General features: G+C 35.2%; 1 protein-coding gene across 1 annotated transcript in view; it reads right to left on the minus strand.

The window, feature by feature from the left end:
* LOC111049074 (low-density lipoprotein receptor-related protein 6) overlaps nucleotides 1–27,591 on the minus strand; it is a 69,242-nt gene that overhangs the window by 23,911 nt on the left and 17,740 nt on the right. Inside the window, exons 8-22 of the mRNA XM_039422860.1 lie at nucleotides 27,305–27,478; nucleotides 26,225–26,458; nucleotides 23,442–23,583; nucleotides 22,690–22,857; nucleotides 20,873–21,017; nucleotides 19,648–19,778; nucleotides 18,819–18,972; nucleotides 16,368–16,620; nucleotides 15,750–16,094; nucleotides 11,573–11,785; nucleotides 9,852–10,105; nucleotides 8,291–8,533; nucleotides 7,488–7,602; nucleotides 3,706–3,959; nucleotides 1,061–1,252 (exon numbers count right to left, since the gene is read on the minus strand). Coding sequence (XP_039278794.1) covers nucleotides 1,061–1,252; nucleotides 3,706–3,959; nucleotides 7,488–7,602; nucleotides 8,291–8,533; nucleotides 9,852–10,105; nucleotides 11,573–11,785; nucleotides 15,750–16,094; nucleotides 16,368–16,620; nucleotides 18,819–18,972; nucleotides 19,648–19,778; nucleotides 20,873–21,017; nucleotides 22,690–22,857; nucleotides 23,442–23,583; nucleotides 26,225–26,458; nucleotides 27,305–27,478 — 3,017 coding nt within the window. The remainder of the gene's footprint in view (nucleotides 1–1,060; nucleotides 1,253–3,705; nucleotides 3,960–7,487; nucleotides 7,603–8,290; nucleotides 8,534–9,851; nucleotides 10,106–11,572; nucleotides 11,786–15,749; nucleotides 16,095–16,367; nucleotides 16,621–18,818; nucleotides 18,973–19,647; nucleotides 19,779–20,872; nucleotides 21,018–22,689; nucleotides 22,858–23,441; nucleotides 23,584–26,224; nucleotides 26,459–27,304; nucleotides 27,479–27,591) is intronic.

Here is a 27,591-nt window from a genome sequence, read left to right on the forward strand (position 1 = left end):
CAAATTCTTTATTAGCAATTACATTCTTTACATCACATTTACAGTATGTAGAGAACTGCTGCTTTCTCAATATACATATTAGAATCAACATAATCAATTAAAGTCAATAAATTAATCACAAATAAAAGAAAAATTCTAGAACTAGAACTAAAACACACACTGGAGGCCTTGAATAAGTTAATTAATCTCTGTTTATAGGCTCAATGTGTTTTTGGCTTGCCTTTGGAAAGTTTGTGAAAACTGTTATTTTTTGGCAGCAATGTTGATTAGAACTTAAGTATCATCTACTTAACTTGTTAAATTGCCTTAGAAGTTCATCAACATGTGCTCTCTTCTAGAATAGAATCGCTGCCTTTATTTTGACCTAGGAGAACGGAGAGCCGACTCTAATACTCAACCCTCCAATAAAACACTTAGGTTGGTTTGCACAGTAGAAGCTTGAGCTCATTTGAATCATCTGATAGTTTAAACTAAAATTGTAGCCACATTTTAACCAACGAGACTTGATATGGATTTAATCCAGTTTTGAAAGGAATTTCGTTTAAACTGGCATTGTGCAAACGGCATTTAATTAGCTAAATTAAACAAATTGAATTGATTGAAAATATTCAAATAAATTATTAATATTACAAATAATCAATGGAAAATACAAAAAGGGAGAGAACAAAGCTACTTTGTAATTTCCCAGCGTCAGGGTGTTAGAGCTTAAGTTAAATCGTTGCCACAAGCTAGTATCAGTCAATTGATTGATTTGACTTACCATCTAAGAAGCTTATAAAAAAATCAGTGGATAGAACAATTATTGATTCTGTCCAATATGTTACGGTATCTTTAATTTCAAGTGATTGTGAAATGATACATATGACTAAATCCTTGTTATCCTTGCTAAGTTCTAGTTATGGGCTAACCAATGTAACTAGAATGTATTCTTGGTATTTTGAGGCTATGTTCCTTTCTTGACTAATATTATTTTATTCAGGTCCATTTTTTGATGAGCTGGACGAAAATTTCAACTGTATGAAAAGATCTTCTGTGAGAATGAGAATGTAAATTGACTTACCTATTTTCTCCAGAGTAATCGACTACATTGATGAATTGGCCATTGGACCAGTAGACTTTGAGTTCGGTGGTGTCAATGGCCAGCCCGGTGGGAGGCGACGACTCAACGGCGACCACAATGCGACTCGACCCGTCCAGTCGAGCACGCAGAACACGAGGCTCAGCGCCACCGGCGTCCGTCCAGAACAACAATCTGCAAAAACATTATTATCAAAAACATCAACATTATCTTCTATAAGCACTGAAGTCAATTCAAATTTTTCTGTATAATATCACAGAGGAAAAACAGCATATGAGATGGTATACCATGGTATAGGTCGTTTATGTTCCAAATTTCACTGATAACTCAATTTCAATTTCAATTTATTGGAAAAAAAGATACAATGTAGTGAAGCAGTGTGGATGCGACAGGCACACTGCCCAAAACCGCACTCCATACAAAATAATACAGAAGAAGAAAAAAAACTTATTCAGAAATTAAACAAACTTCAGAATGACATGCTAAATCTTAAAATAAAATACTAATTATTTAAATCATTATATTTGTATCGTACAATATAAATAAGTTTAATTAAAATTAGAAAAAATAATAAAGAGTTGACTAATTAAACTAAAAAAAAATACAAAGAAAAGAATAAAATATAGAGAAGAGGTAAGGTAAAGATATATATTTAGAGATGGATAGCAGAAGAAGAGAGGAGAGAGAGAGGGCTTGAAGTTGAAAATTGACAAAAAAACTAATTCAGTAACATAGAACCTGATTTAATAAAGGCATTCAAAGACGGATTAAAGAGATCGATAACACGAGATACTGTGTTGAAAAGTCTCATGGATCTTATTTCAAGCCGATAGTCCTAGAGTTATTTTTCGTGAAGCTATGTTACGCTGGTAGTATCTCAGATTGTGCCGTTCATACTCTCTCATTCAGCCAAAACATTAGCAATAGACAGTCTTCTTCTTCACGTGGCGTCTCCATGGCGGAGGTTGGCTATCATGATGGTAATTTTCACCCTGCTTACAGCTGACTTGAAAAGTTCATTTGAAGTGCACTTGAACCAATCCCTTAAATTGCGCAACCAAGATATCCTTCTTCGCCCCACTGACCTCCCACCTGTTATTTTGCCTTGCATAATGAGGTGCAATATTCCATACTTGTGTCCTCTCATTATGTGACCCAGGTACCTTAATTTGCGCTCCTTGATTTCACCAATGAGTTGCAGTTTCTTACCCATTCTCCTGAGAACCTCTTCATTTGTAACATGATCGGTGTACGAGATTCTCAGCATTCTGCGATAGGTCCACATCTCAAAGGCTTGTATTTTCTTCTCACCCCAATGTCCCAATGTCCTATTCAATGTCCATGCTTCCACACCATATAATAGTACAGGAAACACAAAACATTTAAGGAGACGCATTCGGAGTTCAAAATTGATGTCTCTTGATGTTAGTAAATTCTTGATCATGAAATGTGGAACGCGCTTTATCTATTCTTATCTTGAGTTCTGAGCAGTACATAGACAGTAGTCGACAGTAATCGTGAGCTACTTCACAAAAACTCGACTTGAAATTTGGAAAATTAACGACATATACCATGGGATAACTCCTCTTATGCTATCTTTTCTCTATGATAATATCTGAACACGAAAGTCTTCGAAACAACGGACTTTGAATATTAAGTTTGAATAATGCACATTTTACACATGATTTACGCGTTCAACATATCTAAGAAAAGCATCTTCATATTTGTGTGTCTATCAAGGCTTGATTGGATGATAATATGCTTGAATGAATATATAATGTATTTATTCATTCAATTATTCAGAATTACACATATTAGTCATATTACTGGCTCGGTCACGCTGAGAGGTAAAGATCCCATTGGAACTCATGTGGATAGTAATTTATTCTATAAGCCAAGTGAATTACACTTGAAAATGGCCCTTGAAGATTTGAAACTAGTAGTGTTGCTAAAAATAAAGGGTACTTTTGATAATTGTTTATTGTGTTTTAATATTTAGTAGCCCGTAGCCCTAAAAAAGAAAAGTGAATAATATATTGTATAGATATACTCTATATCACTGTATCGAAAACCTTCAACTGATAAGTGGCAATCTAGCTTGAAGACGTCATCCGCTTCACTCATTGCTTCTTGTCACATTTTAACCGGCATTCTTTCAAGGTTGAATTAAATAAAAGTACGGGCCACTCAGAGATTATGTTTAAAAAATTATTTTTCGCTATTTCAAAATTCAAAGCATCCATTTAGCTGTCGGCCAATAACCGAGAATCAACTGAAGAGTAACGTGCCGCTTTTGATTCTAACCAGTCAGTTTTCTCAAATATCAAATCAAAACGATAGACAGACTCAAGAAAGAATTTAAATTACTTCTACTTCTACCATTCCGTTTTTCCAAAGTATCTAATCAAAACTATTTACCGATTTAACAAAAAATCTCAATTATAGTATCAGGCATCCATTTAGCTATCGGCTAATATCTGAGAGTCAAATGAACAGTAAAGTGCTCGTTTGATTCTATATCAGCTTTGCTTTTCTACTATCGCAAATTACAAAAATAGTAAATAAATAAATAAAAAAATAATGGCGAGAAATTGAGAGACTGATGCATTTGTAAGATTGATGCTAACCCTTTTTCAGGATGTAGAGCCAAGTATTGGGGCTTCTCGCCTTCGACGCCCCCCACCACTTGGCCGACGGCCTCGCCGCTGTCGCTGCGGTTGACGAGGATGGCGTGGCTGGTCGCACAGCTCCAGTAGAGCAGGTGGCTGTAGGGGTCGATGGCCAGGTCATAGGGCTGCTGCGTTCCCCCTCCACTCATCACCACGCTCAACAGGCTACCGTTCTCCAGCGAGCGACGGATCGACTGCGACCGGCCGTCAATCTACACAAACACCATTCACACTTATCAATACATAAGATAATATCAACATATTATGTCGTAGAATTGCTTCTTGTAAACACTGCTTTTGGAATTGAGTTTGCTTTTCTAGTTTCTTCAAAATCATTTCCTCAATATGAGAATATTTCCTATTTAACTGATAGTTTCAAGTTTTTATTGGCCAAGTTACATATAGCCAAGTCACAATTCCCATTAAAGAAACATACAATAAATTGCACAGGTACAATACATACAATAGGCAATAATAAATAAAACAGATCATGAAACAGAAAAAGCAAATTTACAATTAGATCAGATAATTTTAGTGGTCTCCTGTACTTGGGTATTAATAGACAAAAAAAAAGCATTATATTAAATTGACTAGGGTGTTGTGATCAGCATTAATGAATTCCTATACTGAGTAAAATGGATTCACAATCAACCAGGATCTAAGTACTTGGAGAAAACGTTTATTTGGCAAGGATCTAACTTGAGTTGGTAGCAAGTTATGGAATTTGTAGCCTATCACAGGGTAGCTCGACTTGGACTTTTCAAGTCTGCATCTTGGAACAAATATACTCTCACGGTTTCTTTGAAGTGACTGTGAATGTCATTGTTTTTTGGTAGCCTATCCTGTATATGATGTATATCCTTCAAACATTGGTAGATGAATTCATTAATGACGGATAGAATGCCATTTTTAGAAAGAAGGGGCTTACAGTGATCGAGATAGCCACAATTCACTAATAATGTGTAATATTTCTACTATGTTTGGTTTCGAAGCATCTAAATTTGGAAATCTGCCTTGTGAAATTATTTTAGGACTGTAAATTTTGAGAAGTGAAGTACTACAAGACTTAACTTTTTTATGAAATAGAATTATAGTACACTTTAAAATTAATAAAACAAGAATACAAATTGTACCGTAACTTGTAATTTGTATTCTTCTTTTATTATTTTATTAATTTTAGACGGCACTATAATTCTATTGTATAATTATAACTATAATTCTTGTTCTACAAGAAAGTAGCCCTGAATTCATACATTTTAAAAGACTTGACCTATGTCGGACTATGTGTAACCTTATCTAAATTTGGAAGAGGAATAGCACAAGGCTACCTAATTTTTCCTCTCCATATCATTTTGATGATGTACTTATTGTAAGAATGAATAGATAGATGTTAAGTAGAGAAGACATATATTATGTGGAAAACCTTTCGAAAAAAATTTACTGGATAGGTGTCGGTCGAAAAATTGTAAAAATGATCACCTGGAAATTTTTTTTTTTTTTTTTATTCTTATACAATTTTTATTATGTCTGAGACTGTTATAATTAATTTCTGCTGTTTTTATCAATAATATAATGTTCATGCTATGACCTAGTTAGTTACAATAATTGAAATTGAAATTTATTCTTCCAAAAAATACATTAAATTACAATATATTACAATGTATAACTGAAAATAGTGGAAAAATATTGCTTTTAACAACCCCTGAGTTACTACAGTGTGGGGTCGTTCATGTTCCATATGCATTTTTTATTCTCTTGAATAGTATGGTTACAGTGTTAAACAAATATAAGAATTAAACAAAAATAAAACAGCAGAGCTCTGCATGAATAGAAACGTAGATATAAACTATAAAATAATGCCTTCAATATGAATAGTAAATATGAACAGATCCAGTACTAGAAACTATCAAGTTAAAATCTGAACAATAATGAGAGAGAATGTTAAATAAAACTGTAATTAGATAAAGCTATGAAATATAAGAAATAAATTTAGCTGAATTGAACTCTTGAGCTTAAATAATGCAATCTGGTAATTTGAGCGTGTTGAAATGCCATACATACATAATAAAATTACTAAAATAATCTACTGAGATAAAATTTATTGAAACAATGTTTCCACTTCATTTCCCCCCAATAGCCAACTCTTGGTCAAGTGTCTGAATCTATTCAAGCGTAATGCATCCTTTATTTCACTAGGCAAAAGGTTGAAAATACGAGGAGCGACATATAGAAAGAATCTCCTGAAAGCTATATATCATTGAAAGCTATCTGGTTTGTTTCATACTATAGAAATCATTTAATTTCTAAGTGAATCCCATATACAGGACTCAATGGGAGTACAATCATAGAGAAAAGATAGCATAAGAATACATCTCATGGTATAGGGCGTTTATGTTTCAAATTTCAATGTTAACTGAAGCCGATAGTCCTAGTAGTTATTTTTCGTGAAGCTATGTGACGCTGGTACTTCCACATACTGTGCCGTTCATACAGCACTCTCACCCTGCCAAAACAGTAGTCGACAGTAATCGGTTTTGTTAATTGAGTTAACAAACAAAATTGGAACACAAACTACCTATACCATGAGATATCTTCTTATGCTATCTTTCCTCAATGGTACAGTATATGGGCTTTTGTATTGTACAGGACTTTGACTTTGAAGCATTGGTCAAAGTTCTTGTTGTGCTCAGAGCCATGGGTAGGGATGGGTAGGGAAGTATTATTTTTAAAGGAAGCCCTGTGATTGTTGATCCGGAGGTTTAGGGCAGTTGTGGTTTCACCTATGTAGAATTTATGGTTTCACCTAAGTCTACTGAAAATTTTCTTGAGGTTGGGAGGTTGCTTATAAATGAGGGTGGGTGGTTGCTGAAAAAGGTGTTTGGTAGAGGGATTGGAGGAGACGACATGGAACAGATCTTTAAGGACAGGTTTGAGGTTTTCAATTCCAGGGAAGTAGGTGGTACAGAGCTTTGGAGTTTGTGGGATTTGGAAATTTTTGTGGTTGGATTAGTGCCAGTTTTGGAGGAGATTTGTTTCTGTAATAACCTTTCAGGATAGTTGCATTTCAGGAGGGATTGGTGGAGTTTTTTGAGGTACTGGTCAAGATGGTGGGGATCACTGCAAATTTTTTGGCCTCGGATTGAGAGGGAACGTGGGAGGGATCTTTTGATGTGGTAGGGATGGCAACTCTCAAAGTGTAGGAACTGTTGAGTGTGGGTAGATTTGGTGAAAGTATTGGTGGATAAGCTATTGGAGTTGGAAAGGATTACATTGACATCTAGGAAGTTGATGGAGGATCAGGAAAAATATTCCAGGTGAAGGAGACAGAGTAGTTGGAGTTGAGTTGATTGAGGAAGTGGGAGAGGGTATGATGTCCATGAGGCCATATGAGGAATATGTCGTCAATGAAACGGAGCCATATCAGGGGGGATAGGGTTTGTTTGGAAAGGGAATCCTGTTCAAGGAGGCCCATGAATAGGTTTGCATAGGATGGTGCCATCCTGGTGCCCATGACTGTACCCTGGGCTTGAAGATAATATTTATCTTCAAACCTGAAGGCATTGCTTGTGAGCACCAGTTTGGCGAGGTTTACTATGAAGGTGGTTGAAGGGGTGAAGGGTGTGGGTCGTGAGGAAAGGAAATGCTCAAGGGATTTCAAGCCTTCAGAATGGGGCTCTACACTTCCATCCCCATTCTGAAGGCTTAGAATCTCTCGAGTATTTCCTTTCCTCGCGACCCACACCCTTCACCCCTTCAACCACCTTCATAGTAAACCTCGCCAAACTGGTGCTCACAAGCAATGCCTTCAGGTTTGAAGATACAATGTAGTGAAGCAGTGTGGATGCGACAGGCACACTGCCCAAAACCGCACTCCATACAAAATAATACAGAAGAAGAAAAAAACTTATTCAGAAATTAAACAAACTTCAGAATGACATGCTAAATCTTAAAATAAAATACTAATTATTTAAATCATTATATTTGTATCGTACAATATAAATAAGTTTAATTAAAATTAGAAAAATAAAAATAATAAAGAGTTGACTAATTAAACTAAAAAAAAATACAAAGAAAAGAATAAAATATAGAGAAGAGGTAAGGTAAAGATATATATTTAGAGATGGATAGCAGAAGAAGAGAGGAGAGAGAGGGCTTGAAGTTGAAAATTGACAAAAGAACTAATTCAGTAACATAGAACCTGATTAATAAAGGCATTCAAAGACGGATTAAAGAGATCGATAACACGAGATACTGTGTTGAAAGTCTCATGGATCTTATTTCAAGCCGATAGTCCTAGAGTTATTTTTCGTGAAGCTATGTTACGCTGGTAGTATCTCAGATTGTGCCGTTCATACTCTCTCATTCAGCCAAAACATTAGCAATAGACAGTCTTCTTCTTCACGTGGCGTCTCCATGGCGGAGGTTGGCTATCATGATGGTAATTTTCACCCTGCTTACAGCTGACTTGAAAAGTTCATTTGAAGTGCACTTGAACCAATCCCTTAAATTACGCAACCAAGATATCCTTCTTCGCCCCACTGACCTCCCACCTGTTATTTTGCCTTGCATAATGAGGTGCAATATTCCATACTTGTGTCCTCTCATTATCTGACCCAGGTACCTTAATTTGCGCTCCTTGATTTCACCAATGAGTTGCAGTTTCTTACCCATTCTCCTGAGAACCTCTTCATTTGTAACATGATCGGTGTACGAGATTCTCAGCATTCTGCGATAGGTCCACATCTCAAAGGCTTGTATTTTCTTCTCACCCCAATGTCCCAATGTCCTATTCAATGTCCATGCTTCCACACCATATAATAGTACAGGAAAACAAAACATTTAAGGAGACGCATTCGGAGTTCAAATTGATGTCTCTTGATGTTAGTAAATTCTTGATCATGAAATGTGGAACGCGCTTTATCTATTCTTATCTTGAGTTCTGAGCAGTACATAGACAGTAGTCGACAGTAATCGTGAGCTACTTCACAAAAACTCGACTTGAAATTTGGAAAATTAACGACATATACCATGGGATAACTCTTCTTATGCTTTCTTTTCTCTATGATAATATCTGAACAAGAAAGTCTTCGAAACAACGGATTTTGAATACTAAGCTTGAATAATGCACATTTTACACATGATTTACGCGTTCAACATAATATCTAAGAATAGCATCTTCATATTTGTGTGTCTATCAAGGCTTGATTGGATGATAATATGCTTGAATGAATATATAATATATTTATTCATTCAATTATTCAGAATTACACATATTATTCATATTACTGGCTCGGTCACGCTGAGAGGTAAAGATCCCATTGGAACTCATGTGGATAGTAATTTATTCTATAAGCCAAGTGAATTACACTTGAAAATGGCCCTTGAAGATTTGAAACTAGTAGTGTTGCTAAAAATAAATGGTACTTTGATAATTGTTTATTGTGTTTTAATATCTATAATATATAATATATTGTATAGATATACTCTAAATCACTGTATCGAACACCTTCACTTATACTGATAAGTGGCAATCTAGCTTGAAGACGTCATCCGCTTCACTCATTGCTTCTTGTCACATTTTAACCGGCATTCTTTCAAGGTTGAATTAAATAAAAGTACGGGCCACTCAGAGATTATGTTTAAAAATTATTTTTCGCTATTTCAAAATTCAAAGCATCCATTTAGCTGTCGGCCAATAACCGAGAATCAACTGAAGAGTAACGTGCCGCTTTTGATTCTAACCAGTCAGTTTTCTCAAATATCAAATCAAAACGATAGACAGACTCAAGAAAGAATTTAAATTACTTCTACTTCTACCATTCCGTTTTTCCAAAGTATCTAATCAAAACTATTTACCGATTTAACAAAAAATCTCAATTATAGTATCAGGCATCCATTTAGCTATCGGCTAATATCTGAGAGTCAAATGAACAGTAAAGTGCCGCTTTTGATTCTATACACTCAGCTTTTCCAAAGCATCTAATCAAATAGTCTACCGATACAACAAAGAATCGCTACACAAAGAAATTACAAAAATAGTGAATAAATAAATAAATAATGGCGAGAAATTGAGAGACTGATGCATTTGTAAGATTGATGCTAACCCTTTTTCAGGATGCAGAGCCAAGTATTGGGGCTTCTCGCCTTCGACGCCCCCCACCACTTGGCCGACGGCCTCGCCGCTGTCGCTGCGGTTGACAAGGATGGCGTGGCTGGTCGCACAGCTCCAGTAGAGCAGGTGGCTGTAGGGGTCGATGGCCAGGTCATAGGGCTGCTGCGTTCCCCCTCCACTCATCACCACGCTCAACAGGCTACCGTTCTCCAGCGAGCGACGGATCGACTGCGACCGGCCGTCAATCTACACAAACACCATTCACACTTATCAATACATAAGATAATATCAACATTGTGTTCGTTATGTTAAGGACCAGGTTTATGGCCTATCGAATTTATAATCCGACTTCAGACTCCTTCCTACGGTCCTTCAAAGTTTACTATGCAATCCTTATGTGAGAAGATTTGCGAGCTGGCAACACACAGAAATAAAAATCATCTGTTATAATCATTGCGTCATCCAACACAGCCGTCGATAGATAGTAGACAAGAGTGTGTGCTACTCCACCCATGTATTTTATTCTAAACGCCCCGACTAAAATCAAAATTACTGTTCTGTGTCTAATCAGGACCTCCTATATACTGGACCTGCGACTACAAGAAAAATGGCCGCCGCAGCCTCAAGACTTACATGCTGTAAAGACATTGCAGTTCTTTTTGATAGCATGTTTGAAGTTTATTAGGCCTAGATATTGGTATGGAAAATATTGGACAGTGCTTCTCGAAGGTTGTGAAAGATCTACAAGTGAAAAGTGTGAAAGTTGTGAATGTGTGAAAGTAATTCAATTCAATTTATTTCAAGAAACCAAAATACAATAGAATACATTACATGACATGATAGCAGAGTACAATGTAGAAATATTTATTATATTAATATTAAATCTATCATAAAAAAAAATTTACTAAAAAAATAATTTGGTGGCAGAAGTTAACATCCCCGAAGCCAGTTACATATTGAAATATCATTTACTCATTCAGTTATATATTAGTTAGAGTTATTACATATTTTAGTAGTTATTAGTCACATATATTGTATAGATATACTCTATATCACTGTATCGAACACCTTCACTTATACTGATAAGTGGCAATCTAGCTTAAAGACGTCATCCGCTTCACTCATTGCTTCTTGTCACATTTTAACCGGCATTCTTTCAAGGTTGAATTAAATAAAAGTACGGGCCACTCAGAGATTATGTTTAAAAATTATTTTTCGCTATTCAAAATTCAAAGCATCCATTTAGCTGTCGGCCAATACCGAGAATCAACTGAAGAGTAACGTGCCGCTTTTGATTCTAACCAGTCAGTTTTCTCAATATCAAATCAAAACGATAGACAGACTCAAGAAAGAATTTAAATTACTTCTACTTCTACCATTCCGTTTTTCCAAAGTATCTAATCAAAACTATTTACCGATTTAACAAAAAATCTCAATTATAGTATCATGCATCCATTTAGCTATCGGCTAATATCTGAGAGTCAAATGAACAGTAAAGTGCCGCTTTTGATTCTATACACTCAGCTTTTCCAAAGCATCTAATCAAAATAGTCTACCGATACAACAAAGAATCGCTATTACTTCTACACGAAGAAATTACAAAAATAGTGAATAAATAAATAAATAATGGCGAGAAATTGAGAGACTGATGCATTTGTAAGATTGATGCTAACCCTTTTTCAGGATGCAGAGCCAAGTATTGGGGCTTCTCGCCTTCGACGCCCCCACCACTTGGCCGACGGCCTCGCCGCTGTCGCTGCGGTTGACAAGGATGGCGTGGCTGGTCGCACAGCTCCAGTAGAGCAGGTGGCTGTAGGGGTCGATGGCCAGGTCATAGGGCTGCTGCGTTCCCCCTCCACTCATCACCACGCTCAACAGGCTACCGTTCTCCAGCGAGCGACGGATCGACTGCGACCGGCCGTCAATCTACACAAACACCATTCACACTTATCAATACATAAGATAATATCAACATTGTGTTCGTTATGTTAAGGACCAGGTTTATGGCCTATCGAATTTATAATCCGACTTCAGACTCCTTCCTACGGTCCTTCAAAGTTTACATGCAATCCTTATGGGAGAAGATTTGCGAGCTGGCAACACACAGAAATAAAAATCAGCTGTTATAATCATTGCGTCATCCAACACAGCCGTCGATAGATAGTAGACAAGAGTATGTGCTTCTCCACCCATGTATTTTATTCTAAACGCCCCGACTAAAATCAAAATTACTGTTCTGTGTCTAACCAGGACCTCCTATATACTGGACCTGCGACTACAAGAAAAATGGCCGCCGCAGCCTCAAGACTTACATGCTGTAAAGACATTGCAGTTCTTTTTGATAGCATGTTTGAAGTTTAGTAGGCCTAGATATTGGTATGGAAAATATTGGACAGTGCTTCTCGAAGGTTGTGAAAGATCTACAAGTGAAAAGTGTGAAAGTAATTCAATTATACAATTTATTTCAAGAAACCAAAATACAATAGAATACATTACATGACATGATAGCAGAGTACAATGTAGAAATATGTATTTACAACTACTTTTTAAATTCTATTACTAAGTCTTCATTGAAAAAAATATCTTCAAGTAGTAGTTTCTAATTACTTGTTCAAATAATCTTCAGTTATTCTAATGCTGGTTGCCTCATAAAGTGATAATCTGTTCGGTTTCCATTGTTAAAATCATGAGGATCAAGATTTTGACTCAACTTTGATCAATCGTTCTTACATATTATTACATTACTTCATACACGTTATAAGCAGAAGAAAAACACCGTTAGGAGACAAGGGTAAATTCATGACAAAGGAGACAGAAATTAGATATTCATGAACGATTGTCTCATCTGTAATATTTAATTGTTCCATATCTTATGGACTAGCGACATCCATGTGAGGCGAGGTATGTCTCTGCCCGTTGGCTGAGTCTCCATCTCAAGCACTTGTCTGTTGTCTTGTCATGTGTCTGATGGGTGTCTATCAACATGGCCATACCAGCGCAGTCTCGCCTCAATTACTTTCTCAGCAATTGACACCACACTGAAACTGCCCCGGACATGGATGTTTCTAATGTGGTCCAGTCTACTCCACCTGCCCATCTTGACATTCTCAAATGTTAATGCTATTCTCAAATGTTAATGCTATTCTCAAATATTAATCATAAGTGTAACAGCAAACTTTATAATTGACATTAAAATGCTTTTTGTCATTTAGACAAAACAACCTAGCAGAACAAATAAAACCACAGGCCCCAGATGATATTTTACTCCTGTTTGCAGGTGTTTTTAAAACAAACCAAATTAAAACACAGATGGTTGAAGTCATCTTACGAATCCAAGGAACACATTTGACAATGCGACTGCGTAATCTAACTGCGAATAAATTGAATAAAAGTATGTGCAGTTGGGCTCAAGTCAATCCTATACTATTAAACGAGCAACTTCTGTTTATATGTTTGTATTTCACCGGATCTCGAAAACGGCTCTAACGATTCTCACGAAATTCAGAACATGGTGGGTTTATAATATAAAGATTCGATTGCACTAGGTCTCATCCCTGGGAAAACTCGCTGAAGGACATTTAAAGGATAATTATTATTCATTCTTGGAAAAACAGCTGATGATAATTATTTCGTCGTCGGTTGGTGATGCAAGTGAGTGAGCGCGAGTTCATGTGTGTGGGACTGTGTCTCTTCATTGAAAAAAATATCTTCAAGTAGTAGTTTCTAATTACTTGTTCAAATAATCTTCAGTTATTCTAATGCTGGTTGCCTCATAAAGTGATAATCTGTTCGGTTTCCATTGTTAAAATCATGAGGATCAAGATTTTGACTCAACTTTGATCAATCGTTCTTACATATTATTACATTACTTCATACACGTTATAAGCAGAAGAAAAACACCGTTAGGAGACAAGGGTAAATTCATGACAAAGGAGACAGAAATTATATATTCATGAACGATTGTCTCATCTGTAATATTTCATTGTTCCATATCTTATGGACTAGCGACATCCATGTGAGGCGAGGTATGTCTCTGCCCGTTGGCTGAGTCTCCATCTCAAGCACTTGTCTGTTGTCTTGTCATGTGTCTGATGGGCGTCTATCAACATGGCCATACCAGCGCAGTCTCGCCTCAATTACTTTCTCAGCAATTGACACCACACTGAAACTGCCCCGGACATGGATGTTTCTAATGTGGTCCAGTCTACTCCACCTGCCCATCTTGACATTCTCAAATGTTAATGCTATTCTCAAATGTTAATGCTATTCTCAAATATTAATCATAAGTGTAACAGCAAACTTTATAATTGACATTAAAATGCTTTTTGTCATTTAGACAAAACAACCTAGCAGAACAAATAAAACCACAGGCCCCAGATGATATTTTACTCCTGTTTGCAGGTGTTTTTAAAACAAACCAAATTAAAACACAGATGGTTGAAGTCATCTTACGAATCCAAGGAACACATTTGACAATGCGACTGCGTAATCTAACTGCGAATAAATTGAATAAAAGTATGTGCAGCCGGGCTCAAGTCAATCCTATACTATTAAACGAGCAACTTCTGTTTATATGTTTAGATGTTAATATGTTTGTATTTCACCGGATCTCGAAAACGGCTCTAACGATTCTCACGAAATTCAGAACATGGTGGGTTTATAATATAAAGATTCGATTGCACTAGGTCTCATCCCTGGGAAAACTCGCTGAAGGACATTTAAAGGATAATTATTATTCATTCTTGGAAAAACAGCTGAAAGTGAGTGAGCGCGAGTTCATGTGTGTGGGACTGTGTCAAAATTATGACTCAGATGTTGAACTTTTGTAATCATTCAATCAGGTACTTAGTGCCGGTTGCAAAAAAGCCGGATTATTTTCAATCCTGATAAATTCCAGTGGATCCATCTTTTTGAAATGGTCTTCACGTGAAGTTAATCAGGATTAAAATTTAACCTGCTTTTGTGCAACTGGGCCTTTGTGAGGGAAATTTTTGCATTCGTCTGGGAATTAATCTCAATTTACTGTGATCAGATAGAACATTTCTGTATGAATGTTATTATAATTTCTTCTTTCGTAATAATTTTTTTATGCTTTTGTTCTCCAGAGCGAAGCTCGGTCCCCGATATTGAATTATTATTCAATAGCTTTGCTGAAGAATGACGTCCACATACCGTAAGCCCATTGCTTGTGCGTGAGTAATGGAAGGGGGCCTACATTTTTATGTGGGTTTCGAACCAAAGGTTAGCAATGGTATGGTAGTATCAAGCTGATGGTTCTGTTTGTATTCTAGTGTTCTGCTAAGAGTGCTATGTATTCTACATGTTCTAGTTGACTATCATCTATAATGATAACATAATATACTATACTATAAATATACTATTACTATACAACAGTGATTTTTTTGTCCTGTTACCCTATTTTAAATGTGTGGTAATTTATTTCTAATGAAGGAAAATTTTGTTTTTTTCTCACAAAGATGGTAGCCTTACTCAATCGGTATAAGCATGGCAGTTGATTATCCTTGAGCTGTGTAAACTTCTGTGTGGATTCCAGTCGTCTTATGAACAGAATGTCTTTTACCATAGAACATGAATATAATGATGAAAAGAGTCAAAGAGTGTATAACTTCAATGGACATTTTGAGCATATTCTTTAATAATCTTCAGTAACTGAGAAATGAGAAATAGAATATTATATTTCTTTTGTTTATACGAAATATAAATTCCTATTACAACTGAATTTCCGTTTTGTAAATTAATTAAAAGCTAGTCAACAGGAATAAAAAATCATACTATTACTCTACTATTAATATTCTATTACTGTATACTATCCCACTATAGCTTAATCACAAATCAAAACATTCAAAGCATAGAACCGAAACCATAGAACTAGCATAGAGTCGAAATCAAGTGTGCAATAGGAGTGAAGGTACTGACGCAAGCAAGTGTTGTTGTTGTGTAGCGAGAAGTGTGTGGGACAGTGACAGCGGAACGAGTCGTGCTGCAGCTGCTGCTTCTTGGGGGCGGTGGGGGCAGGGGGCAGTGCCAGACACAGGTGGCTGCAGCCCCCGTTGACGACGGCGCACTGGTTCCAGCCCACCTGGCGTGACGCGTGGAACACACGCAGCTCCGTCACCTTGTCCAGCCGCTCGTGGATCCTACTCCTGTTCTTCCCCGTCATTTTGTCCGCTCGCTCAATTAGACCACCGCTCCAGTCGGCCCAATACACACGATTCTGTCACAAATATAATGTTTCAACAATCTATCAATATTTCTTGTATCATACATATCATACAAAAAAACACTTATGCAACCATATCTACAAGTAAAATGGTTTAGTGGTGCATATGGCCCTTGGAACCGATTGCACAGTGAAAGCTTAAAGTGAATTGAATCAGCAGGTGGCTTAGTTCAAAATTAATCACATATAGCAAACGAAACATGACATTGATTTAATCCAATTTAAATATTTCGAAGAATCTTGTGGATGTAGATTGTGTTATTGTACCTGATACTGAGTGAGTGCACTGGGCCGGACAACGTCTTTGCTGACCAGCTGGAAGCGATGCCTGCCGTCAAGGTCGGCGCCCTCTATGGCACCGGCGCCCTGCAGCTGCGTCCAGTAGAGGCGTCGCTGGCCATAGTCCAATGTCAGACTGCTGGCGTGGCCGGCACGTGCTATCACCACAGTCCGCAGTGACCCATCCATCGCTGCACGCTCTATGGTGCCCACATTACCCCAGTCCGTCCAGTACATGTAGCTGCAAACATCAATAGATCATTACCGTAAATAACATAATGTCAGTCGATAGGCAATCTTCTTTATTAGGTATAATTTGAACAGCAATAACATCAATAGTCGTCATTCCATAATAATAATAGCTTACCATACTTATATACTTCAATAACTAACTATTTCTTCAACTTACCATATTATGGTCAAAGTTCTAATAATATATTTTTATAATATTATTATGGTGAGTTGAGTTAAAGAAGTGAAAGCAAAATATTCAAAGTACCAATTATATATGTTATTATAAACTAGTAGGTAACCCGTGCTTCGCAAGGGTTTATTTTGAAACTTTGAAAAATAAAAACTTGACGTAATAAAAAATTTGAAATTTGAAAATAGGCCTATAACCATCCTCGGTTAATGAAGAATCTTTATGCAACATTTCAAATCAATCAGTCCAGTAGTTCAGACGTGATGATGTGTCAAACATAATTTTCCTACACCACGTACGTGTATGAGCCAGCTCTTTCCATTATTATAGTAAAGATGATGGATAGACGCATGATTTATCAGTATCTTTGAATGAGAATAACTTTTGAACGGTTTGAGAAATCGGTGCGGTTTTGATGCGACAGAAAATCAGTTATTTTTATTCGAATAGGATCCCCAATCATACCTATCATCTAATGTCCCTTTTAAAAGAAATGTTCAGCTGCTTCTATACAACAACTGGAAGCATGACAAATTGAAAACTTGACGTAATGAAATCTTGAAGAACTGAAAATAGGCATAAATAACCATCCTCGGTTAATTAAGAATCTATATCCAAAATTTCAAATTAATCAGTTGAGTATATTTCAGTCAAGTTGAGTATATGATGATGCGTCAAACATAATTCCCTATTCCTTACGTGTATAAGCCAGTTATTTCCTTTATTATAGTATAGAAAACTGAAGAATACATAATACTTAAAAACCTCACAGAATCATATCGATTTTTCCAATGCATCAATAAATTTTAGTATCGATTAGATCCTCCTCAATTTGAATCAGGCAGCTTTTTGTTTTCCCAATTCCAAACAAAATACCTAAAATACTCGTTTCACTGCGAATTCGTGTCTAATAGTACATTATAACTGAAGAATATAAATTATTACTTATTTTAATGTGATCTATTCATGTTTTTCTTATGAAATTCAATGATAGGCTTACAGCATGAAGACTATGTCCATTTCATTTGTACTGGTGGCAAAATTTTACATTAAAAATAATTATTTGATAAAATGCAAGTTCAATTGTAATGAAAACAAATTCCTTCAAAAAATAATTGATAATAATACGTTTCGAGGGAAAAAATTAAGAATAAAAAAATTGGGAAAAATCGGGAATCAAACCAAGGATCCATAGCTCCATAAGCTAGCGTTTTACCGTTATGCTAGACGGCCGTTCGAAAATATTAGTCTTGTAACAGCATTATAACCTCTTCATGAAAAACACACACTTCTGAGCTGCAAAAATTTAGCCTATGGAACTTCATGTACGGTAGCATAGATTTGAACATTAATTCTGAAAAATCTAGAAGGAAAATTGAAATTTGAGCTTCCAGGTGCACGAGATTGATATTTTTAGAATCTAAGTGCAAAATTTGGAGATCTAAATCATTCCCGTTTTTCCGGTTTGCAATCCATAAGTTGACATGTTTTGATGCGAACAAACGAACACACGAACAAACACAACCCTACTCTCTCTTATTATAAATATGAAAGTTGATTCGGTAACTTTATTCTCAGAGATGTTCTTTTCTTACTAGTCTTTACCGCAATTTAAATTCTTGACATAATCTGATAAAGACATTTTCTTTGCAAGAAGAGAGAAATCAGGTCCCTCATATCGGAGTGTGCTACAATAAACACGTCAGACACCAGCTAATTTAGCGTAGGCCTATAATAATATTCGATGTTTATAACATTTTGTCGTAAAATTAGTGGGTGGTTATGACGTATCTATTCTAGTTGTAGGGCCTGTTGTTATAAATAGCTACTGGTTGAGAGATAGGATTTTAGCTGAGTATCTCACTTCTAAAAGAAAATGCCAGAAAAAAATTAATTGAATCATAGACTGAATTACATGATCTTTTCAAGGGCTGACAGCCAACGAAAATCATCACTTCAAGATCATCAACTTGGAAAAATATTCTCTATTTTTAAACATAGTAATTGATAATTACCCTTCGCTAGGATCCAGAGCAATGCTGTGTGGCTCCAGAATATTGGACCACAAGAGAACCTTGCGAGATGATCCATCCAGCCGAGCGACTTCAATTCGTCGGTTGGATTTGTCGGTCCAATACAGATTGTGAGCGACCCAGTCTACCGCTAGACCTATAATTAAAAAAATATATGAATAAATAAGTGAAAATGGAATACAATACAACTTGGCTCTGATGATTGAAGGAAAACCATTCAGTAAGAGACGATCTTTAGAACGATTGTTGCCAATTTATGAGTCAAAAAATGTTTCAATTTATAATTCTAAGTTCAAGGCTTCAACAATGTGAAAAATCTAAATTTTTACTGTTAAAAGAAAAACGAATTCGTTGAGCAGATATTCATTCATCGGAACAAGTTTCCATAATAAGTGATTAGCATAGTGATACATGAAGGATTGTGAAAGAGATTAAGCATTCATGTGGTTGAGTGTGACATGTTATAGAATTGAAGTATTTGGATATTCAACTTTGAGAATAAATTCCAAATACTCATTAAATCGTATTTCAATTTACTATTCTACCTTTAGACATTTTTTACTACAGAGAACATTCAGTGATGCTTCAAGTTTCACTCAAAGCCAATTTATTGAAGTACAGCCTATTTAGAAAAAATGAACCAAAAAATTGAAGAAATTAGAAATAATTCTTCCTGGCACCTAGTGACAAATTTCAACCTGGAATATCTGAATATTTATGGGAATATCAGATATGAATACTGGTTCAATGAAATATCATTCTAAAGCTTAATATTGTGATCAAATAAGAAGACAATCTAAAAAAAACTTACCTTCCGGACTATCAAGTCCAAATTCAATTATATTTTTGATCTGTGACCCGTTGATAAAAGCTCTTGATATGGTTTTCAATTTATTATCAGTCCAATAAACCATTTTGTTATTCACGTCAAAATCTAGAGCACTATAACAAAAAGAGAAAGCATATTTGATTCGAGAAATGAAAGATGAAGTTGATAATCTCTAACAACTAGACATTGTTTTTCCATCGATAACTTCGTGTTTTTTCTCTTTCCTTGCTAACTTTCATTTCTTTCGTAAAGAATATTCAAACCTTGGAATTTTTAGAATGGTTCTAAATATTATTTTGATTATAAAAACTTTTCTGTTCAATGATTTTATATTCTTGCTCTAATTTGTTTGATTTCCTCAACCAGATTATTTTTTATTACAAATTATTTTATAATTATTATTATTAAACGAAAATCCCAATTAATTCTGTAAATCATTTTATATTTTCACTGATAATTTCTATTCGGTAGTTTGTACAAACAATTATTATTAAATACTTTTTGTATGGTCCATTAAGATTTCAAGAGTATCACATCAGAAACACATTTATAGAATCATTAATCTCATTGACAGAGCTTATATGGAATTAGCATGTATCTAATGTAGCTAACATGACGAGTATTAACATCCAACAGTATAAATAATACAGTACTTAGAATACAGCAAATAATAATAATAATAATAATATAATAATAATAATAATATAATAATAATAATAATACAGCAAATATAATATTATTGTATTTTGATAGGGCAACAACTTGAAGATTTTAAATACAAAGAATCACAAATCACACTTATATTACTTTATTTCCGACACGACTCGACTTATTAAACTTGTGAAAAGCTCATTCTGATTTTTAGACATTGAATGCCAAGAATTGCGTTGTAAGATTTCGCTTAATTAACCACCTCTTTTAACACCAGAAGAGGATATACTACCAACTATCTTACTGACAATGTGAATTGAAAAATGCTGACAAAAGTTTGTAATATTATTAAGTCCTTCCAAAACGTACGGTATACCACAAATCTGCAATTATTTTTAGTAACCTTCAGCATGACATATTATACAATAGTGAAAGTAAATAAATAAGTAACTAATAAATCAAGCTCTTAGTTCCAGCTATCAGTTTTTCAACTTTTCACAATATGAACAGGGTTAACAGTTTAAAGTAAATCTCATTTATAGAATACGGTACTCACATTGCATCTTTTACAGCAGTTACAATAGTTACAGGGTCATTATGTGAGTTTTCAATACTAATCTGACCGATTCGATCTTTCCGAGCGAAAACTAGAAATGCTTCTGGTACGACACAATTATGCTGATCGGCCAACAACTCGTGACCTGCAATTTGAACAAAAAATTAGAAATTCAACAGGAGTTACCTTTGAAGATATATAATATAAAATATTGAATAAAGAGAATAATACAACCAAAATTACTGTACAGTATATGTTATTATATGATGTAAATTTTATGAATAATAGTAAAGCCATAACATCTTCAACAATTTTAATAATATTAAATAAATATTATAATAAATTGTGATGTTATCTAAATTGTTATGTTAATTATGTACTCACGATTTTATTGCTTATCGGGCACAATTCGTGGCACTGAGCCACATCCTCAGCGTACAAGGAGTAGTATTTCAACAGTTCAAGTAGGATTAAGATAAAAGAAGAAAATGTTATGTAATTCGGATCAAGAATACTGAAACTCTAGCAACTAATGAGAAGTTGAGAACGATAGTTATGATTACCTATAATGTAATATGATAATAATTAATTAAGGCATTCCAAATATCAGGGTGGCTACGAAGAACGAGGCTGACTTCAAGAAAGAGTCTCCTACTATATTTTTATTCACAGAAACTACAATAGGGGGTATTCACAATGTTGTTTTAGCCAGCTAAAGTGCTTTTCGATAACTCTGGATTGTGAACGCCCCATCTAAAATCGTCTGCTATTAGCCAAGGTCTATATAATACAGGTCATGACACAATCCCGTGATGCATTGCAAAATCGCCATTTTATGGGGTTCTAGTTCACCAATTTTCAAATTTATCAGCTGTTATCATTATAGATTGAAGAAAATTGATGTGTTATTTTGTTATATTGTTCAAGGAATATTGCTTGGCTTTGAATTGTAAAATAAATTCTTCCGAAAGAATTAGATTCCAACTAGGAACTGAATTGTTGATTTTTAGATTTAATTGATTGGGAGCTTCAAACTGTTTTTGAGGTTAGCCTTTTGTCCTCTATACCTTATGAATCATATTAACAAGTTACAAGAAAAAGAACAATTTTTAATAATAAAAAATAAATTTTGAACTATTTATTATTGAAATTTCATTATTAAAAATTCGAAAACCTGAATTTACATATTATCTGAACCAGAATATTGTTTTTAAAAAGCATACTGCATGATTTTGTTATGAGCAGATTTTGAATTTCAAATGTATCGCCATAAAGACCCCACATAATGGCCACTCCATAAGGAACACAAGTGTCATGACCTGTATTTATGGACCTTGGCTAACTGCAGTAGCGAGTAGCGATCCAAGCGGATAATTTGTTTATTATAATTCAAAAATAAGATTATAAACATATGGATGCCATTTCAACAGAGATAGCTAGAAATAGCGGACTAAAACCTGCGCTATCTGCTATCTCATCTGTTAATTTTTTTCTAACGAACCACTATAGCATTGAGTTAACACAGACTTAGCAAATAATTGGAGTTGACGAATAGCTCGACTTAGCCAGCTAACTCCAACATTGTGAATACCCCTATTGTTCCAATGTTCTTCGAAAATTATTAAGGTAAAACACTGGAGTTTATTATGAAACTTCTATTTATTGTAAAACGATATTTCAGCTTCCATACATGGATGGACTCAACTAAACTTATTTCTATCACATAATTTGTTTCATTTTGAATTTGTGGCGTAGTAATTAATAAATAATGACAGACCAATAATATCATATAAATAATAACAATTGACATAGCATACCTATGGGACAGGCACATATGTGTTTGTTTCCGGGTCTGTTGAGGCACAAATGTGAGCAGCCGCCATTCTTATCTTTGCAGGGATTCCAGCCCCTTCCACTGCCCGCACCCACAGCTTTCAGTCCCATCACATGAGGCAACTGATCTAAAATTACTTGGCGTTTGGTTCCTGTAACACAAACAAAAAGTCTAATCATATCAAAATTCAGTCTCGAGTCGACTTCCGTGTATGTTTATACATTGCAAACCATGGTAAACATGGCAGTTTGATTACATGTTTTCGGAAGTTAGTTTTAACAAGTTTCTTCAACTATTGTGATTCTTTCAATGACAATAAAGATTTTGATTTGAAAACTGTATGTAGCATGTATTAAAATTTAATCAGTAAACACTGTACACAAGTACAACTGAAGATGTGTTGTTTTCAACACGAAACTGTAGTCCTATATTGACAAATTTTAGATAAATTGACACAAAAATCATTGTTTATCAATTATGGATAAGTTCCACAATATCAATATGTAATCAATCAATCAATCTCTTAATTCAAGACATAAAATAAATGATTTATTATTCCACATGAATGCGTCATCCACATAAAACAACAATATTACATTTCTAAAAACATATAACCAAGAAACACAACAAAAAAGAAACAATAACAAAGGTAGGTAGGTATCCCTAGTTCCCCCATAAAATTCTTCAAAACTATATGTTTCTAACTAAACTATATTGGGTATTTTTTCAACTTACCAGTATTTTTATCGACTCGATCAATACTTCGCCTTTGCCAATCAGTCCAGTAGAGCCAGTCGCCAAGCAGCGTCAAGCCAAACACGTGTGGAATGTTATGGCTGACTATCTCTCTCCTTCCGGTTCCATCCATGTTTATAACCTGAAGTACAAGAAAAAATCAAGAATGAGTGAGCTGAAATTAATTTTTTTAAATAGGTTGATTAGGGTATACTATTGGAACTTACTAACCAATATTATGGGCAGATAATAATCGATAATTGATTATAATTTAAATATTGAAACAATACAACAGTATTATAATAATATTATTATTATTATTCAACAGTTGAATTGATGTATAACAGAGCAAGTGAATTACAGTGTAAAAAAGAGTAAAATTAAAACCGCCAAAATAAATTTTCATCTTTCAATACAATTTCATAAGAAAATGTGCTCTTGTACTCAATGTAGGTTTCGAGATATTGTATATCCAAGAATTGAGTCATCATCATTACATCATCTGATCTTAAGTGCAAGGATTAGGCTATTGCCTGTTCCGAATTGAGTTTCCCGACATTTTTGATTCCTACATGTTTTGCGGCCAGGCACCACAATACTCTTCAAATGAACTTTTATTAGAATACTTAAACATTTTAAATAACCAATAATTATATAGGTTATTTATCGAAATGAAAAATAAAAATCTAAGTACCCTTTTTTTAAATTGTTTCAACAATAGATTCTTATTTTTATTTCTTTTCAAGAGTAGCCCTAAAAAAGACAATAGGTTATTATTTATCTTATAATATTTTATCTTACAATATTTTATAATATCTTCATAATATTTTACGGGCTAAGAGAAAAGTTATTAATTATATTTAAAACTACTCGTAATATTGGGTGATTTTTTTGAGGTTAGGATTTTCATGCATTAGTATTTGCTCAGATTTTTTTGAGGTTATGATTTTCATGCATTAGTATTTGCTCAGTATGCTTTGACATTTCATCATGAATAGACTTACTAACGAGCAACGCTTGCAAATCATTGAATTTTATTACCAAAATCAGTGTTCGGTTCGAAATGTGTTTCGCGCTTTACGCCCGATTTATGGTCTACATAATCGACCAAGTGAGCAAACAATTAATGCGATTGTGACCAAGTTTCGCACTCAGTTTACTTTATTGGACATTAAACCAACCACACGAATGCGTACAGTGCGTACAGAAGAGAATATTGTGTCTGTTTCTGAGAGTGTTGCTGAAGACCGTGAAATGTCTATTTGTCGCCGTTCGCAGCAATTGGGTTTGTGTTATTCGACCACATGGAAGATTTTACGCAAAGATCTTGGTGTAAAACCGTATAAAATACAGCTCCTGCAAGAACTGAAGCCGAACGATCTGCCACAACGTCGAATTTTCAGTGAATGGGCCCTAGAAAAGTTGGCAGAAAATCCGCTTTTTTATCGACAAATTTTGTTCAGCGATGAGGCTCATTTCTGGTTGAATGGCTACGTAAATAAGCAAAATTGCCGCATTTGGAGTGAAGAGCAACCAGAAGCCGTTCAAGAACTGCCCATGCATCCCGAAAAATGCACTGTTTGGTGTGGTTTGTACGCTGGTGGAATCATTGGACCGTATTTTTTCAAAGATGCTGTTGGACGCAACGTTACAGTGAATGGCGATCGCTATCGTTCGATGCTAACAAACTTTTTGTTGCCAAAAATGGAAGAACTGAACTTGGTTGACATGTGGTTTCAACAAGATGGCGCTACATGCCACACAGCTCGCGATTCTATGGCCATTTTGAGGGAAAACTTCGGAGAACAATTCATCTCAAGAAATGGACCGGTAAGTTGGCCACGAAGATCATGCAATTTGACGCCTTTAGACTATTTTTTGTGGGGCTACGTCAAGTCTAAAGTCTACAGAAATAAGCCAGTAACTATTCCAGCTTTGGAAGACAACATTTCCAAAGAAATTCGGGCTATTCCGGCCGAAATGCTCGAAAAAGTTGCCCAAAATTGGACTTTCCGAATGGACCACCTAAGACGCAGCCGCGGTCAACATTTAAATGAAATTATCTTCAAAAAGTAAATGTCATGTACCAATCTAACGTTTCAAATAAAGAACCGATGAAATTTTGCAAATTTTATGCGTTTTATTGTTTAAAAAAGTTCTCAAGCTCTTAAAAAATCACCCATTATAAGGGGAGAAAATACAGGAAAACATCAATTCAATCAAAAATTTCTCTAGAGATCACCTATCGATTAATCAGAACTCTTACATCCCTAATGTGCCTGATAATAATATAATAGATTGACCCTACCTATTTTATACCACCCACTTATTTAATTTTGCAACTTTGGAAGTGAATACTCAAATTTATAACTTCTGGTTGGATATTGTGTATCGATGATAGACGTCTTACTGTATTGTATCTCATCAACCAATACACGGAGTGTATTGGAGTGATCCGTGGTCTAGTGGATAGAGTGCTTGCGTAGCAGCATAGAGATCCCGGGTTCAAACCCTCTCAATACCAAAAGTTTTTTAACCATATCACTCCCGTGTTATCGGATGGGCACGTTAAACTGTCGGTCCCGGCTGAAGTATGACAGTCGTAAGGCCCATTGATGGCTTAAATTATATATTCAGGCGGTGTGACCTTCCCGCAAGGGACTCCCCACCAACAAAAGCCATACGAATTTACTTTTAACCAATACACGTCTACATCGTGTGTTGGTGGGATGATAGTCATATTTCTAGATAGATTCGGATAGTGAAAAAACAGGTGATAGTACCTCTATTTTGTCGGTTTTGGCATCACCCCAGTAGAGCTTGCTGGCATTGAGATCGAGAGCGATGCCATTGGGCCAGCCGAGGCCTTCCTTGACGAGCACCAGCCGGTCGGAGCCGTCCAGTGAGGCTCGCTCTATCTTCGGCCGCTTCTCGAACCAATCCGACCAGAACAGCCAACCATGCTCGGGCGACACTGCAATCGCGCGCGGATTTATCAGGTCTTCGTTAATCAGAACCTGAAACACAAATTATTAAAATGAGATTACATAAAGAATCAATTATAAATTATTGTATTTACACAAATTATCTATCATTATTGAAATGTAGCTTACGCTAGAATACAATGTTCTTTGGATCACTCCATTTCCCATTTTCTATCGATCAAAATAATTTATTTAAATTACAATTGATAAGTGTAATTACTACACTAGAAACATGAATATTTGGTTTGTCTGTGTAAAGTTCCTCCTTCTATTTATGTAGTAAATAGTTCCATTAACCCCAATTTCTATTCATCAAAATAGTGTATTAAAATCACACTTAGTAGTAGTGTAGTAATTGTAATTGAAACATGAATATTCCGCTCAACTATTTAGTTTGTCTGTGTAATGTTTCTCTTTATGTAGTAAATACATATAAAATTTTATATATGAAAAACTAACCGAATTTAAATTTAAATTTTATTTATTCACTTTTAATTTTATCAATAATTCACTTTTAATTTTCACATGTCAATAAGTGTTTTTAAGTAAAAATAATATAAAAATGAAATATATGAGTACCTACATTAAAAATCTAAAAACAATTAAACTATCAAATTTTACTTTTTTATATGTTGGTAAAAATTCTCATTGTAACATTTACTCACATATTTACAACTCTAAACCAGAAACGTTTGATCTGTCAGATTTCAAATAGGATCCTCAATGAGACCTACTGTCAAATTATCCTTGTAAAAGGAATATTAATCTGTTGCCATAATCTTCACCAATTCTGTATCTAATTTCCAATTAAACATGTTTTTGACTACCCTTCTATTGCAATTGTTTGAATTTTGAAAATAAATAAATATGTAATGTTACCTTTCGTGCTTTTCCATCAAGCCTTGCCACCTCAATGCGATGAGTACCAATGTCAGTCCAGTACAAGTTGCGAGCTATCCAGTCCACTGCTACGCCATCCGGCTTCTCCACTTCTGCCGTCACAAAGTCTTCTTGATTCGAACCGTTCAGTCTTGCTCTCCTTATACACTTCGCCTGGCAAAATTCAATTTTACAAATTAAGATAGCGATATCATCAGAAAATAATGTGGGGAATTGAGGTAGATATTTAACCGGGTAGCCTCTTTTTGGATTAGCAAAATACTGGA

The sequence above is a fragment of the Nilaparvata lugens genome, chromosome 3 (assembly GCF_014356525.2).
Source record: "Nilaparvata lugens isolate BPH chromosome 3, ASM1435652v1, whole genome shotgun sequence".
In the NCBI taxonomy this organism is placed as follows: domain Eukaryota; kingdom Metazoa; phylum Arthropoda; class Insecta; order Hemiptera; family Delphacidae; genus Nilaparvata; species Nilaparvata lugens.